The sequence below is a fragment of the Mus caroli genome, chromosome 3, assembly GCF_900094665.2.
Source record: "Mus caroli chromosome 3, CAROLI_EIJ_v1.1, whole genome shotgun sequence".
Classification (NCBI taxonomy): domain Eukaryota; kingdom Metazoa; phylum Chordata; class Mammalia; order Rodentia; family Muridae; genus Mus; species Mus caroli.
Genome location: NC_034572.1, coordinates 112,513,331 through 112,531,837, shown reverse-complemented (window position 1 = coordinate 112,531,837; position 18,507 = coordinate 112,513,331). Strand labels below are relative to the sequence as shown.

Genomic DNA, 18,507 nt, shown 5'->3' with positions numbered 1-18,507 from the left:
CGTCACAGCTCCAAACTTTGTCTCTGTAACTCCTTCCATGGGTGTTTTGTTCCCTAGCAGAAACAGTTGAGTCTAAATGTGAACAGAGTATGCATTAAAACATTTTATATATGTGTGTGTGTGTGTGTATATGTGTATGATAATATATGTATTACATATATATATTATAGGTACTACATATGCATAGTATATACATGTATATATGTGCAATGCATGTATTATATATTCATATATAGTACATCTGTACATGTATTATATACATGTGTGTATATATATGTATATATGTGTGTGTGTATATATATGTATATTCTAGTATAGTTGGACTTCAAGGATCTTAAATGTTTCCAATTATAACATTCATTTAGCATCCACACATTTTATGAAAATTTCAGATTGTTAAGGTTATAGATTTAGCACATTTGACAGATACTAATTAGAATATACTTCAAAGATATTAAAACACTGATAAAAAGATAGACCAGTGATTTTGACCCAAATACATGTATCATTTTACCCAAATTAATATTTAAAGTTCCTTTTAAGTGGACTGTCAGAATAAAAATAATTACATATACCCTAGAGTTCAATTATTTTTTCCTCTGTCCATTTTAAGGACAATCTAATTATTTAAATTAGGACTGCATATCAACAGTGTCATTGCCTAAAATCTGCAGGATTCCACCCCTAGTTCCTCCAGTGCTTGTACTTCACCTCCTCTGGAACAGCTCGAATATTAACAAAGCCCTTTCTGAAAACGATGAACACGCGACGGGCTCCACAGCGCAGAGCGGATGTTGCACAGTCAAACGCAGTATCTCCAGCTCCGAGTACAATCACGGCTCCCCTTATGGATGGCAATGGAGAGTGACAGGCGCACATTCCTGAACGATGAAAGGAAAACCCCATTTTCAAGTAGAGAAACCATTTCTGCATGACAGCTCAAAAGATACTTGTACTCAAAGCACTGTAAAATTGCATCTTGCAGTTTTCCAGGGTGGAGTGTCACTATCAAATTATTCTGCTTCGTTGAAAGACAGTTTTATTCCCATTTTAAAAATATGCTCATATATGTAATTTTATACTCAGTACCCTTAGCTTCCTTCCCCCCCCCTTCAATAAGGACTGGTGTAACACTTTTAAAAAAAATATAGTCATGATAAACAGTAGAAATCAACTAAACACCTCTCAGTCATGATATGTATTTTATATGTACATAATTAAATTTCTATATGCCAGTGAAACAAAGCAATCTTTATAATCTCAGCCAATAGTTTAGAGAATTTTGTTAAGCTACTTGACATAATTTCTAACATAACTCTACTATATATTTTATATTTAGTAAAATTTTAAAATTGAGATGTTGAGTAAGCATCATATTTGTAACTCTACAGTTTCTGGACATAATGACTACAGTATAGCTTTCTCTATTAATTGGGTTTCTCTAGTTCATTTTGTGAAACTAATATATATATATACATATATATATATGCATGTGTATATGTATATATACGTATATATGTGTGTATATTACATATATATGTATTACACACATATATACATACATATATATACACATACATGCATATACACACAAATATATATATATATAAAACATATATATGTGTATATATTTATTGTCTATTCATTTATTAATCTAAATAATGTCATGCTTGTGTATGTGCAGGCATTACATGTCACAGTGTACAAGGTGTGGACAAAGAACATCTTTCAGGTGACGGCCCTCTCCAGCCCTATAGTGGGATCCAAGGATGCAACTACTGAGTCAGGCCTACATTCAAGTGCTTTTTCCTACTGAGCCATCCCACCAGCCAAGGAAATATGACTTCGTAAGCAGGTATTTCTCAGACTATGTATAAGAAGATCTGGTATCCTTAGGCAGATCCTTGGAGAAACAGAAATTCAGACTGTGTTCTGTGTTAGGCAGTACTCTATTATCAGTAGTGTATTATAAACTGCTGATAAGATGAATTACTATAATTTTTGAAATGCCACCCTAGATGATGTCTAGACCTATAATTTCAATAAATACAATCATTTTGTTTAGATGATCGTCTCTTGGGGATTAGACAACTGACATTCTGTGATTCTCAAATGCAAGCTTGGTGCACCATGATCTTCCTGTGGAAAAACCCACAAGCTTCCAGGATCTAGGGGTTGAGACAGGTAGGGAAGATATCCTTCACTGCCATTACCTTTCAAGTAATCTAATACTTGTTTGTTTCAATTTTTCAAGGAAATGGAAACATACATTTTTGATAATTAGATGTAGGAACAGATATGCCTCAGTATCCTTTAAAAATAAATGTTTGAAGCTTTAGACCATCTAGTTAAAAAAAATACTACAGCTTCTTTATCAGGAAGACAAGGGCACTAATGGAGCCAAAACTTGGCATCGTCTTCCCTTCAGGTTGTTCATCTTGGGGTACATGAAATAATAGGGTGTCTATCAAAGTGTCTTACTTTAACTGCTTAAAATTACTGCTCTAGAAGAGTCCTTGATCTTCCTGCCTCTGCAGACACACATCATTTCAGACATGCGAAGACTCATTCTGCTTTAAAATAGCTCCCAAACTAGAAAGCTTTCCTTATTGCTAGGATCTCTTCCAGTGTTAGCTGCAGTCTTTTTATTTTGAATTAGTTTTTCACGGTGCACTTTAGACTTACATGGAACACACACACATACACAAATTCCTTTCATGATGCATTCTTGGAATAATAGGAAATTCTATAATTTCTGCACAATAGTTGTATAAGTTTTTAATGTTTTTACCTTAGTGCTGTTTACTCAAGGATCAGGATAAGATATGAATAATGTCTTACTGAGTTTGAATTTAATATAAATTTATAATGCCTCAGGCAGCACAGACGACATTTAGCAGAAGACAATAGGTTTTACCTGTTTTACTGCTTTTGGCGACAAGTGGCAGAAAGTCTTTAGATGTGTAAAATCCCTGGACTTGTGTCAAGCCTTGGAAAATATGGTCCTTTTTGGGTTCTGGCAAGCCTATTTAATAAAGTATAAAAAATATCAATAGCAATCTATTTACTAAATGGTTATTAAAATTAGGAAAATAGTGACAATCTTCAAAGTACTGTGATTCTTAACAGAAACAAATTCTATAAACACACCAAAAAGAGAAATGTAGATAACACAATTGTACTGACTGATTTTATGTCAGCTTGACACAAGAAACAGCTATCGCTTAGGAGTCTCAATGTAGATAATGCTTCCACAGATTCAGGCTGTGGACAAGCTTGGAAGGCAATTTATTAATTAGTGATTGATGGAGGAGTCCAAGTTTATTATGAGTATTATCATCCTGGGCGGGTGGACCTGTGTTATATTATAAACGATGTTGAGCAAACCATAAAGAGCAAACCAGTAAGTAGCACCCCACCATGACCTCTGCATCAGCTTTTGTCCTGCTGTTTGCTATCCTGCTTGAGCTCCTGTCCTGACTTCCTTCGGTGATAGACTACTATATGGAAGTGTGAACGACACAAACCCTTTCCTCCCCAACTTGCTTTTGATCATAGTGTTTCATCACTGCAAATATACCCTTAGCTCTGAACAATCTAACAGATCTCATATTCCTTTAGTATGAAATTACACATATATAACAAACTTCACTATATATATACATATATATACACACACATATATATGCATATACAGAGAGAAATATATTGTACAACAATACACAAATTATAATACACACTGACACAGTATTAACAGGGAAATTTATACTCTCCCTTATGATTTAAGTAAAAATGTTTAAGAGGATATAGAGTGCTGAGTGTTAAAAACCCAAGGAAACTAAAAGCAAAGAAAAAAAAAAAACCCATGGTCACATATTTAATTAATGGATAAAAAATATTATTCTAGGAAAAATAGACATTAACATATCCCAAGGAATAAATGCACTTTACATTAAAAGTTCAGCTTCTCATAAATGACAAATTCTAAGTGTATTACAGGATTAATGATGAAAGTTGATGAAATGACTCAGCACGTAAAGGTACCTTTTGTTCAAACCTCCACACGTAAGGTTTGAACCTATGTAAAGAAGAAAGAGACAATAGATGTTACAAAGTTGTCTTCTGATCTCCAGATGCTTGGCACGCATATGCACATGTACATTCACACACACTCACAACAGAGGCATAGTGATATAAATAATAAAAGACGAGTGGTTAAACAGAAAACCTGTAAGAAAGTTATGGTTTGTCTATGCTCAGCTCAGGGCATGGCAATATTAGACGGTGTGGCCCTGTTGGAGTGGGTGTGTCACTGTAGGTTGTGGGTTTTAAGACCCTCATCCTAGCTGCCTGGAAGCCAGTATTATGCTAGCAGCCTTCAGATGAAGATGTAGACCTTTAAGTTCCTCATACACCATGCCTGCCTGGATGCTGCCATGTTCCTACCTTGATGATAATGGACTGAACTTCTGAACCTGTTAGTCAGCTCCAGCTAAATGTTGTTTTTATAAAAGTTGCCTTGGTCATAGTGTGTATTCATAGTATGCCTGGCTAATATATATATATGATTCTTAATATGTATTATACTTAAATATTAATAAACATATTAAGACAACCTGCTAAATCTATTAAAAGCTACTTGTATGTGTAGGATTTCAGGACTGACCAGTTGGAATTGGATGCAATAATATTTTTTATTCATTCATTCATTCATCATTGTTCACTTGGATCAAGACATGGGCAAAGGCAATTGGGTTTCTTATTCTTTCATTTAAATCTACATTTGGCACTATGATGGATTTATAATTTACTGGGTCAGAGTTTTACTATAAATGTTTCAAAGGGAATTGGCAAGATGTTCTGAGTTATGAATGTTGGCTTAAGAAAATGAAAAATGAGCCAGTAACCAGACAGACTCGTTATGATTAAATTATCCCTGCACCCTACATAGCTCAGGTCACATACTGAGTCTCATGAGTCACAACGACCTTGTCTCCAGTTCAGGTAACTTATGTCTCAATGTGGTAACTTTAACCTTCTGGTCATGGCACTATGGAAGATCAGTGCCTAAAATGCTATGGCGTGACCAAGAGCAGGTCTTGGTCACCAGACAGATTTTGGAGCAAGTCTCTCTTCACCCACTTCACAGCTCTGAGATTTTGTGCAGTATCATTTGCTTTATGTGTCAACTTGACTGAGCTACAGAGTCTGCTATTTACTAAAATAGTAACCTATGTGTAAATGTGGGTGCCTTTTTTAAAATGCTGTTTAGAACTATAATTGTATAACTTGAATTAAAGACCACCTTATTAGTGTGGGCTGGCCTTATTCTATCAGTGAAAGGCCTTAAGAAGAAAACACACTTTCCCTATGAAAGAAAATTGTGTTTCTATACTGAACATCAGGGCTCCAGCTCAGTTAGAATAGGGCATCTGTGCCATGCAAAAAGCCTTGGTCTCCAATTCAGGACTCTACAAACATGGTGTGGTAGAGTACGCCTGTAATCCCAACCATGGGGAAGAGGAGACAGGAGCTCAAGCTCAGTTTATGGCTTATATTGTGAGTTCAGTGCCAGTCTGGACTGCATGCTAGTTCCAAGTCCATAGCCAGTTTAGCCTACGTGACCCTTTTTCTTACTCTGCCCCCATCCCCTTAGCCTTTCTCTCTCTTCCCCTCCCTCCCTCCTGCCCCCAGTGTGTATGTGTGTGTGTGTGTGTGTGTGTGTGTGTGTGTGTGTGTGTGTATTTCAATACCATCTTTTACCTGAGATTCCCTTTTGGCTTATTACAGATTTCTGAGTTTTATTCTTCCAAAGTTACAATGACTGCTGTCAGTAGTCTCTCCCCAATCTGTGCACACGCGTGCACACGCGTGCACACACACACACACACACACACACACACACACACACACACACACCTACGGGCTCTGTTTTCCCAGAGATCTCTGACTTCAAGCCCCTCTCTCTTTCTCTCATAATCACCATTTCTATTAAGCAGGTAAAAATGCCACTATCCTCAATGAATGAGAGACTTAGAGATCAGCAACGCTGGTGTGTGCTCATATGTCATCGAGACCTGGTACATAATGAAGATTCAAGGAGCCTTTGCTGTAAGATTGGCTTATTTATCCTATAGTTTATAAATTCTTCCAAGCTTCACATATTCTAGTAAGGAAAGAATAAAGTTTAAATCACAGTAAAGTATTAAATCTTAGAGAATTTAAGTAAAGTTCTACGAGGGAAGAAAAATGAGGCAACCTTAAGTGAAATATGAAAGTTGCAAATCCCCATCTATCAAAAGAAGAGTTCCCTGAGAGTCGATGGCATATTAATAAATAAGGTTTGTGTCTACAAGAGGATGATTCCAAAAGGACACAGAAATGACTTCTTAATTCAACTGTCAGTAGGAAGATGAGAGTTTATGAATAAAAAGGAATGGGCAATGTTCGACAAACAAAACCATCCCAAGCTGCTCAACAATGGGCATGGCTTGCAAAGTCTCCAGGGAAAATTGATGCTCTTTAGGGAAGTTGCTGTTGTAGTGCACAATCCAACATCTCTCTAAGAAGTATAGGAAACCAGTAATTCTCAGCTGCTCTCAGTAAGAAAGTAAATTCTGCTTATACAGAAAAATTTATTCAACATTTATTGATTACTCACATTGCAATAATTGCCTGGCAGGTAGGGTATGTGCATAATTAATTCATTTAAAATATCTAAATAACTCTATGGTACACACGATGGTATTTCTATCCACATTTTAGATATGGGGACATTGCACCACATATGAACGTAATAGCTATGTTGAAAGTTACAGTAAGTTTCTGTCTGTATCTCTGTGTCTGTCTATCTGTCTGTCTGTCTGACTGGGTATCTGGATGTCTGGGTGCCTGTGTATACATGTGTACAGGTGTTCATGTATGGTAAGGCCAGGGGTTGCTGTCAGATGTCATCCTCTAGTTCTTTCCACCTAAGTAAGTTTAAGTTTTTGAGACAATGTCTGTGAGTTATCCTAGATGTTATCAACTTGTGTAGACTGGTCAACAGACCCTAGCAATGATCTTTCCTGTGCTTCCCACTTGCTGGTATTTAACATTGCACAGCTCATGGCCCTGGGTCTTTAGGAGGGTGTTAGACTTGGTGGATGTTCTCACTTGCCCAGCAAGCACTAACTTGACCATGCCATCTCCCAAGCCTTTGTAAGGGCTGTCTTTTCCATGTTTAAAGTTATAATTGGATCTAGATATATTTGATGCAGATTAATCAGTAGTATTCTAGGGGAGCATTAGAAATGCATATATTCACTTTCCCTGTCCAACTATGGTATGTGCAAGCTGCATGCTACACAGAATAGATCTGTGACCAGTTCCCATTCTCCTGATTGAGAAAGTGCTGTCTGGTTCTCTGGACTGCCTTTGTATTTTGTGATTATTTTCTCTAGCAAACTTCTTTTCTGAAGTATTTCCCTTTTTAAGTGTTTCTCTTGGGCATCTGCTGGTTATTTTTCAATATTTGATATTCTTTGAAAAAACATGTATCCTTGCTTTGTTTCCAAATCACCTCCCTCTGGAACAACTGCAGAATAAATAACAGCAGCTCACATAGGAACCGAGCTCCTCAAGTTCATAGCACGTTTTGAATTTCCATTAACCTGAAAAAGATACTAAATATTCTGTAATGTATTATCATCCAATAAGTAATAAAGGAAAAATCAGTTATGTGCCTTGATCTAGTTGTAGTGGGCTGTGCTTGAGAATCATGAGATAGTCAATGACATTTTCTTGAGTGACTCATTGGGTCACTTCTTTGTGTTAATATAATTGAACAAGAATTTTGTGAGATATGTTAACTTCAAGGTGGGGTGAGAGTTGAGCATGGTGAGAAATATAACCACCAGATAAATGTGATTTGTAGAATGGATCACAGTCCTCAAGCTAAAGAGACTATAGCAGTGAAGATGAGAACTGGTCCCCAGTACAAGCCTGCAGTTTACATAGATGCTCTAGGTATTGGTGTTCTCAACAGGTACATAGGATGTTGTTATGTCACACATCTTCAGAAACCAGACTTTAGTAAACAAAACACTACAGATTTGTTATCATCCTCAGGTTGACAAGATATAGTTGATGGCAGATGTCATAAGTTAACCTGTTAATAGGTTAGGTGTGACCTACCATGTGGGTACTGGAAACCACATCTAGATGTCCTCTACAGAGAATCTGGTGCTCTGAACCACTAAGGCTTCTCTCCAGCTCATGGAATTGTTTTTGAAAAGTGTGTGTGTGTGTGTGTGTGTGTGTGTGTGTGTGTGTGTATTCTATTATAACTTGATGCATATAGTTAACAATCAAATATATGTAAAAAGACAATTCCAATCCAAATTCATTTGTAAAACTTGAGACCATTTAAATCATTTGTTTTATTTGTTTGAAAGGGAAACCAGAATATTTTAGGTCCTGGGGGTTCTACTGTGCTAAATAAGGTTAAGCCTATTTTTTTTCCTCAACTTTGCCACTACAGGTTATTGTCTTGTGGTTTCTTTTGAGATCACACTTTCTTCTCAGAGAATATAATATGGGTGTTGTGCATGCTGGTGTGTGAATGGGTGTGTGTGTGTGTATACATTTCAGTTACAGATCATGTGACTCACATGCATTAGGCCCTGTGAATAAGGGTCATGAAGGAGGAAGAGTGAGTTTCATTATCCTAGTCCTAAGCTAAGGGAAGGTGCTGGATTAAGAAGGAGATTAAAATATCCAGAAAGATTAAGCACAAATTAATTAGACAAAGTGTCTAAAAGAGACCTAGCTAAAATTCACCAATAATTTTGTGAAACAATTGATTTTCTTTAGTTTTGTTTTTTTTCCAAATTCTTACTGTAAACTGAGATACTTCCATAATCATTTGTAGAACTAGAAATAGTATATTGGGTAAAACTTTTGAATTCAGATTTTGCTATCATTTTCTTAGTAGGGATCATTGTTTAATTCAATGAAACAACACTTTGAGTGTACATGAATTAAATGCCTACCTAGCCCATCATTTACACAATATCATTATACATTAAAGTGTCATTGTTGAATGGATTGATATTTTAGTCTAGAAAATGGAATCTTAGTATAGATTCAAAAATGATGGGAACAAAGTTATTCTGCTATCCTCTGCAGATTACAAGGTACTCGAGTCATGTGTGCTCAAAACCAAGAAAGTAGAGAATTAGAGTGAGAGTACTGACTATGATTTTCAGTTCAGAGCATGAAGAATTAGTGGTATTAAGTCTAGGCTCTTCTCCACAATTATCTGGCAACAGCCTGGTATGCCTGACTCATTATAAAAAGGGCTGCTTGCCTCCTCCTCACTCTCTTGCACTTCTTGCTCTTCTACCCTTAGTCCCTTACCCTCTTTCCCCCTCCATTCTTCTCCCTCCCTCTGTCCATGTGCTCATGGATAGCCTCCACCCCCCTTTCTCTCTCCCTTTCTCTTAACTTCCCTCCCTATACCCTGAATAAACACTATACCATCTTGTGTGGCTGATCCTTCAGAGAGAAGGGATGCCTCAGCATGCACCCCTCAGAGGTACCCTCTTCCCCCATACCTGACTGCACATCCACCAAATATATCTCGGCTCTCTTTCTTCTTATATAACACAAGAATAGCATTAGAATCTCAAACAGCCATAGCCATTTTCTAGACAAATTTCTGTAAGTTGCCTAATACAGTGGTTCTTGAATTCTTTCATTTTAAATTAAGTATAGTCTGACATATTACAGAGTCATCTTTAAACATCTATTCTGTTTTTTTTTTTCATGTGTGTAAGTGTTTTACTTGCATGTATGTATGTGAATTCTGAAAACAATGTCCATTGAAGACAAAAGAGGAAAAGGAATCCTCTGGGGCTGGAGTTAACAGGTAGGTATGACCTACCATGAGTGTGCTGGAAACCACACCCAGGTGCTCTGCAAGAGAATCTAGTGCTCTAAGCATAACAGAGACCTCTCTCCAGCTACTGGAACTGTTTTAAAAATTAAATAGAAATGTACATGAGTGCTTTCTGGTTAATCTAGGAAAACATTCAAATCCGAGTCCTTTTTTGTCATCCTATGTAAAATATGAAACCATACAAATTGAAGACTTCAATGGTAATGAAAATCTTGGGAAATGTTTCCAAAGACAATCTATTAGTCAAGTATTTATATCTCTGTGTAAAAATATGCAAACAAAAATCATAAAATCATGAAAAAAATGTGTGTATATGTACTATAATAAAGCAACAACAACAATAAAACATTTCCTATATGGAGTCCCAGCTGTTGAGATTATAACATGAAAATCAAACAATCCTTTTAAGTCCCAATGTATTCTGCAATGCAATGAACAATGACAACGTTTTTCATCTGTCACTTAAAGATCCCTTTTATGAGTCAAAGGACTTATATCTTGCTTCCAAGGGACAATAGTGCCATATGGGTTATCATTCTGGGATCCATATATTGATTAGAAAGAGAACAGATCAATGAGACCCTATTGTGATTCTTTTCTCAATAAAAGCCCCTTTCCCTGACAGCCCACTGTAAATATGGTTAGTTCTGAGTGTTCAGACTGAATCCAGAAAGAATGGAGCAATTCAATATAACACCTATGAAATTAGATCACCATGGATCACAATAATATTCATTTCATTGATTTTTCAAATCCCCATTAAACATCTGCTTCCTGGAAGTGCCTTCTGGGCTCTTTCAATACAAACACACACATTACTTGTGTGTGTCATGCTACTAGTTATAGTGTAACAGGATAAGACTCCTAAAAATGGTATAGATGGAACTAGTCCTTCAAACAATAATTTCCCACAATACACTGGTATCTCTGTACAAAATCATAAATAAGCTAGAGCCATGTTGAACTGAGCTTTTCCTATTCTCAAAAATTTGAAGATAATAAAATAAGGTCATGAACTCAATTGATAAAACAAAAATACTTTTTTTAGTATTGGATAAGAGTATGCATAACCAAAGCTGACTACATGAAGTGAAACTATGTTTTGATAAGTCTTTGTACCATATGTAGAACATATGAATAAATTCTCTCATACCACTGTGTTCAGAATAGATACATTTTTTATGTCCAGAACAAAATAAAACCACACAAACATAATAACAAAACAGTATATTCATAAATATGAATATATAAGATAAAAATGGGATATGAGTAACCTTACTGACAAATAACTTTATTTATTCAGATTTCATCTGACTTTTGTTTTATCTGTAAGACAGGATACCACAAAATCCCTGAAAAAGACATCAAGGATTTTTATTTTTTCTTCATACTTTTGTAGTGCTTTAATTTTCTGAAAATTAGCTGTTATTTTAATAATTAAAATTTAATTTTAACATAGTACAAGGCCTAATTAAAATTCCTTTTCTAAAATACATGCATGAATGTAACATATTTCTATCACAAGTCTATATTTTCTCCCCTGACTTTTGGTATTTTGTATTAAGTATGTCTGTCTCTGGGGCTCCTTCTCTCCTCTTCTTACTTCCATCATTTCTCTTCCTGGTTTTGTTTTTTCCTTTAGCATTTGTTATAAACAATCTCCTAAAGTTTAATCTTCACATTGTCAACTAAGGAAGGGTAAGGGAAACTCAAGCAATATGCCTCAGGCAGTTTTTTCCCCCTTAATGATGGGAGTTCATAGATGGTTTTAGGAAATTACTATTTAGGGTTGTGTAAGTAGACTATATTCCAAAGTAAAGAAATCATTAATAATAAAATACTAAAAAGGAACAGTTATATTACAAAATAAATCTACCAGCCTTACAAAGAAAACAAATTTGCAATCGCCACCTGCTGTGGAGATGAGGCAGTAATCTTAGCAATAGGAAATAAAAGGGAAGAGCAGAGAAAAATACAAAAGCCCAGACATTAAAAAAGTAATTAAAACACTTATCTCCATCGACATACATAACAAAATAACCCTCAGCCAGCCACCTAAAAACATACTCTATTGAACTGCACAGCAGGCAACAACATTAAAGCTGTCTCCATAAACATGCATTCTGCAGAGGAAGAGGACCCTTTAAAAAAATGTAATTTCAGACGCGTCACTAATGTGTTAATCACCAGTAAATGTACCACACATCCATTGTATTGTATTAGTTACTTTCTCAAAGGTATTTTTTTTTAATTATTCTTTCTGGTTTTATTCAAATAAATTATTTAATACAGGCTCTAATAACACCTTTATTTGTAACCATTCTAGTGTGTTCTGTGATCATATTGTGAGAATTAAGCTATGTGGAAATGAGAATTTCTCTATGTGGAAAAACTTCATGCCTTAATCCTTAGAGGAATATGAATTTAGTTAAAGCATTTAAGTGCTTTCCTCTAAAACCAAAAGTATCTGTATTCTAGTACTATGATAAATTGAGGTGAGGCGCCCTACAGTAATCTAGGCCATGGTTATAAGAGTCAATTGTTTGCTTGTTTCGGTGCTTTTATTTCACATGTCTTAAGTGTGTCATTCCAGAGTTCACAATATAGGTAAAGACAGGTGTTCCTCTCATCCTTACCTTCTTGGAGCTTGATTACAGATATGCACTACTAGGTTCTGATACAGAAAACATTCTTAACGGATGTATTTGATCAGCAATCCTAGAAACACATGACTGACCATCTCAAACATGTTTCCATCTGTATAACCGTTAGATTGTATAGACATGTGTTAATGTTGGCTGGGTTTTCATAGAATGTGATTGTTTGCAGTGTGTGTGTGTGTGTGTGTGTGTGTGTGTGTGTGTGTGTGTAAGAGAGAGAGAGAGAGAGAGACAGAGACAGAGACAGAGACAGAGACAGAGACAGAGACAGAGGGATAGAGGTATGGAGGGAGAGCTAGTGTGTCTCACTGCATTCCATAGAGAGTCTCTAGCTCAAATATGGTAGACATGTCATACTTCTCAGCTCCAAGCTTGCATTTGTTCTAATCTTTCTTCCAAATCCAGTCCAAGGTTACAGAAGTGGCCTTGAACATCAAATGTGATGGCATTACCCACATCTGATAATCACAGTGCACCACCAGTGAACACCACTTTCTGAAAGAACTTGTGAATCAGGTCTGGGAAACAGGAAACAGTGGTTTTGAGGATCAGACATAACTGTATTCATAACACTACTTCAGCAAATACTAGCTGTATCACCCTACATAATCACAGCTATTTAAATTTTAAGTCTCAGTTTTCTTCTCTCTAAATCCTGCTTTGCAAGGAGATTAATTGATATAGTGTATCTCAATATTGCAGAAGTACAGTGACTTACATAGAGAAATGTTAATACGTGAGCTGACTTTCATACATTTTAACTTTAAAAAGCTCTTATAGTTTTCATACTTATATTCTTGGTATTTTCTCTGAAATGCAGTAAAAATTTTCATATAAAGCACCAAAACAAGAACCACTACAGACACTGACCAAGGTGAAATTTCCACAAATAGTGGCATTTAACATTACAAAATTATTGGACTACATACCTGGGACATATTTATGTTACATTAAAGAGCATAAAATTGGCTTCACAAGAAGGCGGAGGACAGTGATCCCAAGTCTGAAGTGTTTGAGATCACAGGCTTCACCACAGCCTTGGAATGGAAAAGGTTTATTTCAAAAGTTGGAGAAATCTTGAATGACTTGAAACTGATTGCACACTCTTGGGAAAACCACTGGAAAAGGTTTCCAGTTCCCATCTGTACCTGGAGCTGACAGTGCTCCATACCCAAATGCCACCAACAGGAGAGAGCTGGTCTCCTTGAAGTGTGGATGCACCTGTGAGCATAGGTTAGTCCACCACTTCTGCTCAAATTCCTGGCCCAAGAGGGACCCACCTGGAGTCCTCAGGGCACAGGAACTGATGAGCAGCCCAGGACAGAATGCTTCTGGTTACCATCAAAACCCCAGGGCTGACCCTGTGCCACAGCTGTCTATAAACAAGTTACTTCCAGACAGAACTGGTCTCCCAGGAGTTCTGATACACAGGCTTACAGGAGGGACAAGCCAAGGTCAGAGACAGCAAGACCAGGTAACACCAGAGATAACCAGATGGCAAGAGGCAAGGGCAAGAACATAAGCAACAGAAAGCAAGGCTACATGGCATCATCAGAACCCAGTTCTCCCACAATGTGAGCCTTGGTTACCCCAATACACCAGAAAAGCAAGATCCTGATGTAAAATAACATTTCATGATGATGACAGAGGACTTTAAGAAGGACATAAATAACTCCCTTAAAAAATACAGGAGAAGACATGTATACAGCTTGAAGCCCTTTATTAGGAAACACAAAAAAATTACTTAAAGAATTGCAAGAAAAACAACCAAACAGGTCAAGCAATTGAATAAAACCATCCAGGATCTAAAAATGGTAATAGAAACAATAAAGAAATCACAAAGGGAGAGAACCCTGGAGATGGAAAACCTAGGACAGAGATCAGGAGTCATAGATATAAGCATTACCATTAAAATACAAAAGATAGAGAGAATCTCACATGCAGAAGATAGCGTAGAAAACATTGACCCAGAAAAACTCTCAATTACCATAGATGGAGAAAGCAAGATATTCCATGACAAAAACAAATTTACACAATATCTTTCCACAAACCCAGCCTTACAAAGGATAATAGATGGAAAAGGCCAACACAAGGAGGGAAACTGCACCCTAGAAGAAGCAAGAAATTAACCTTCTTTCAACAAACTCAAAAGAAGATTCACAAACATAAAAATAAAATAAGAAATAACAGAAAGCAAAAATCACTAATCCTTAATATCTCTTAACATGAATGGACGCAATTCCCCAATAAAAAGACATAGACTAAAAGACTGGATATGTAAACAGGACCCAACATTTTGCTGCATACAGAAAATGCACCTCAGTGGTAAATAAAAACACTACTTCAGAGTAAAAGGCTGGAAAACAATTTTCCAAGCAAATGGTCCCCAGAAATAAGCTGTAGTAATCATTCTCATATTGAATAAAAGCAACTTAAAACCTAAAGTTATCAAAAAAGATAAGGAAGGACACTTCATACTCATCAAAGAAAAAATCTACCAAGAAGAACTCTCAATTCTGAACATCTATGCTCCAAATGCAAGGGCACCTACAGTCATAAAAGAAACTACTAAAACTCAGAGCACACATTGCACATCACACAATAATAGCGGAAGACTTCAACACCCTACTCTCATCAATGGACAGATAATGGAAACACAAACCCCATGCATCCTATCAGATCACCACGGATTAAGGCTTGTCTTCAATAGCAATGAAAACAACAGAAATCTCACATACACATGAAATCTGAATAATGCCCTATTCAATGATGACTTGGTCAAAGAAGAAATAAAGAAATTAGAATGTTTTAGAATTTAATGAAAATGAAGGCACAACATAACCAAATTTATGGGACACAATGAAAGCAGTGCTAGGAGGAAAACTCAGCTCTGAGTGCCTCCAAAAAGAAATTGGAGAGAGCATACACTACCAGCTTAACAGCACACCTGAAAGTTCTAGAACGGAAAAAGCAAATATAACCAAGAGGAGTAGTGGCATGAAATAATCAAGCTCAGGGCTGAAATCAACCAAGTTTGGGGGGTGGGGGGAGAAGAACTATACAAATGACCAACCAAACCAGGAACTGGTTCTTTGAGAAAATCAACAAGATAGATAAATCCTTAACTAGTCTAACCACAGGGCACAGAGACAGTATCCAAATTAACAAGAATCAGAGAAGGGAGATATAACAACAGAAACTGAGGAAATTCAAACAATCATTTGATCCTACTACAAAAGGCTATACTCAAATACAACTGGAAAATCTGGATGAAATGGATATTTCTAGACAGATACCAAATGCCAAAGTTAAATCTGGATCAGATATACCATCTAAACACTCCCATAACTCGTAAGAAATAGAAACAGTCATTAAAAGTCACACAACAACAACAACACACAAAACAAAACAAAACAAAACAAAACAAAACAAAACAAAACAAAACAAAACAAAACAAAACAACTCAGGACCAGATAGTTTTATTGCAGATTTCTACCTTGCAAAGAAGGCCTAATACCAATACTCTTCAAACTCTCCCACGTAATAGAAACAGAAGGAGCACTACCTAATTCACTCTATGAAGCCACAGTCGGGCTGAGTATTTTCCCTTGGAGATGGTACAGTTTCTGTCTAATCAGGAACTTTTCACAATTCCTTTCATGAAGGACATCAGAAGAGAATTTTTTTCTACTTCTATCATGTTTAATGTTCCAAATTGATTTTAAACACTGGTTGAGTTATATTACTTTTAGCTTTAGAAGATATCATGTGTATTTAAGAGGTATTTCACTATTATAAATTATTTTGATAACTTAAAAAATAAAGAGGATAAAACTGAAAATGACATACTATAGCCATGGTTTTTAATATCAATTGTAATTTTCCTAGTGTTTGATTATAGTATTTCAGAAGAGAAATCTTAGTTGTTTGGTTTATTTAACCACTCACTTATTTCATCCAATTAACATTTATTGAATACCCACTCCATGCTTTAGAACAAATTAAGTGTTGAGAATATACAGATCCACTTAGATATCCTAGTGTACCAAGAAGAAGATATAAAATTAAAACTTTGAATGGGAGCAAGTTACATGATAGGATAGGTAGAGGCACAAAGTGGACAGGAGAGGTTACAAGTATCAGTGCACTAAGACCAAAAGAAATTTACTTCAGCTGAATCCTGAGAGGCCACTAATGATGTTCAGTTGAAGGAGTTGGGGAAAAATACTCACCAGGTTCAATGAAATGAAAGGTTATGAATGTAATCTGTGTGGGGGTATAGAATAGTCAGGAGACCTAAAGGAAAAAGGCTGGGATAGAAAAAAAAAATGAAAGATAAGTAAGAAGTTTAACTGACACCTGATGATTAGGATTTATATCAATGAGATATTTCATCAAACAAGATGATGAGATTTGTCTTGTCACAAGGACAAGTAGTGGCAGTGTGTAGGGCTGCTTTTCAGGGTACAAACAGAGTGAAGCAGAACATGTGAAAACATGTTACAAAAATCCAAATGAAATAATAAAAACATCTCCTATATTCTTCAACATAGACATGGCTTTCAAGGGAGCAAAACCTTAGGAGGAGCATGGCTAACCGGGAGTAAAAATTTTACTCAAAAGAAATTTGGATGAAAAATTTATACAAAGAAGCACATGGAGTTATCAATGTCAAAAATGAATATTTTAATTTAACTTATAGTGTTTCATAACTTCTGTTTATGAGGGGGAGGGATTAACTCAAACTAAAACACAGAAGAATACAAACATATGCTTAGGATAGATTTGGGGCAGATTCATAGGACTTGGTATCTTGTAGCTGTAGGCAGGAGAAAGGGTGGCAATATCAGAGAAGTCTTGACTTTCTGCTTTGGTGTGTCCATTTTCAGGTGACACACCTGCCTATGGCTCACTGAAAGTGGGACAGGAGCATAGATATCTAAGAGATTTGTGCTCCATGTAAATAACTAAGTCAACATACAAATATGAAGCTCACAAGGAAAGTGTAGTCATGATAAATAGGATAAACACAATAAGAGACTATAAACAAATCATGGTCCTAGAAGCAAGAAATGTCAGCTAATTCACCAGGAGGAGTAAAATAAGAAACAAAAATGAAGGGAAAAGTCAGAGCCCAGGAAAGCATCTTCAGCTTTAAGGGTGGTGGTGGTGGAAGCTGAAGAGATAAGATAGATACTCTAAACATTTTAGTAGGCAATGGTACTCTAGGAGCTGAGCAATGGGAGGTGCTAATTCAAACTTTCTTGGCTATAGAACAGAAATAAACATAAGAAGGAAGGATGGTATAGTGGTCAGCAATGAACTCTATAGAGTAGAAAAAGTAGGTGCCTCAAGGAAATACTTTTTAATTATGGCTTATGGAAAACTATCTATCTATCTATCTATCTATCTATCTATCTATCTATCTATCTATCTATCTATTTGGTTTAGTACAAGAAAACTGACTTAATTTTAGTAGTACTATATACAGAGGAGGACTTTTGAGAGCGACTAATAACCAGAGAAAATCAACAAAGCTCAGATCTATAGTCAGCTTAGCTTTCTCTACCAATGGAATGTGTATACAGAGCTTACAGCACCCTGGGGCATAATACATTTTGAAAATTGTATCTATTCTAAGTATACATATATGTCCTGTCCTTCCCTAAACAACACACATTATTAATAATTATGTGAGTTTTAAAATATAAATTATTGATAACTATAATAAAATATCAATCAAATATCACTAGCATTTATATTATATCAGATATGTGTATAATTTATATTAGATGTAGTGTTATGTCAGTTTGAATAACACTTGACTGGAAGCAACTGACAGGGATTCTCTTATACCCATGAGAAGAAGTATCAAAATGACAGTTCTGGCAGAGAGGTTCTTTCACT

General features: G+C 36.0%; 1 protein-coding gene across 1 annotated transcript in view; it reads right to left on the bottom strand.

Annotated features, from left to right (window-relative positions):
- Dpyd (dihydropyrimidine dehydrogenase) overlaps positions 1-18,507 on the bottom strand; it is an 849,196-nt gene that overhangs the window by 514,688 nt on the left and 316,001 nt on the right. Inside the window, exons 9-10 of the mRNA XM_021158977.2 lie at positions 2,918-3,025; positions 712-881 (exon numbers count right to left, since the gene is read on the bottom strand). Of these exons, the coding sequence (XP_021014636.1) occupies positions 712-881; positions 2,918-3,025 (278 nt within the window). The remainder of the gene's footprint in view (positions 1-711; positions 882-2,917; positions 3,026-18,507) is intronic.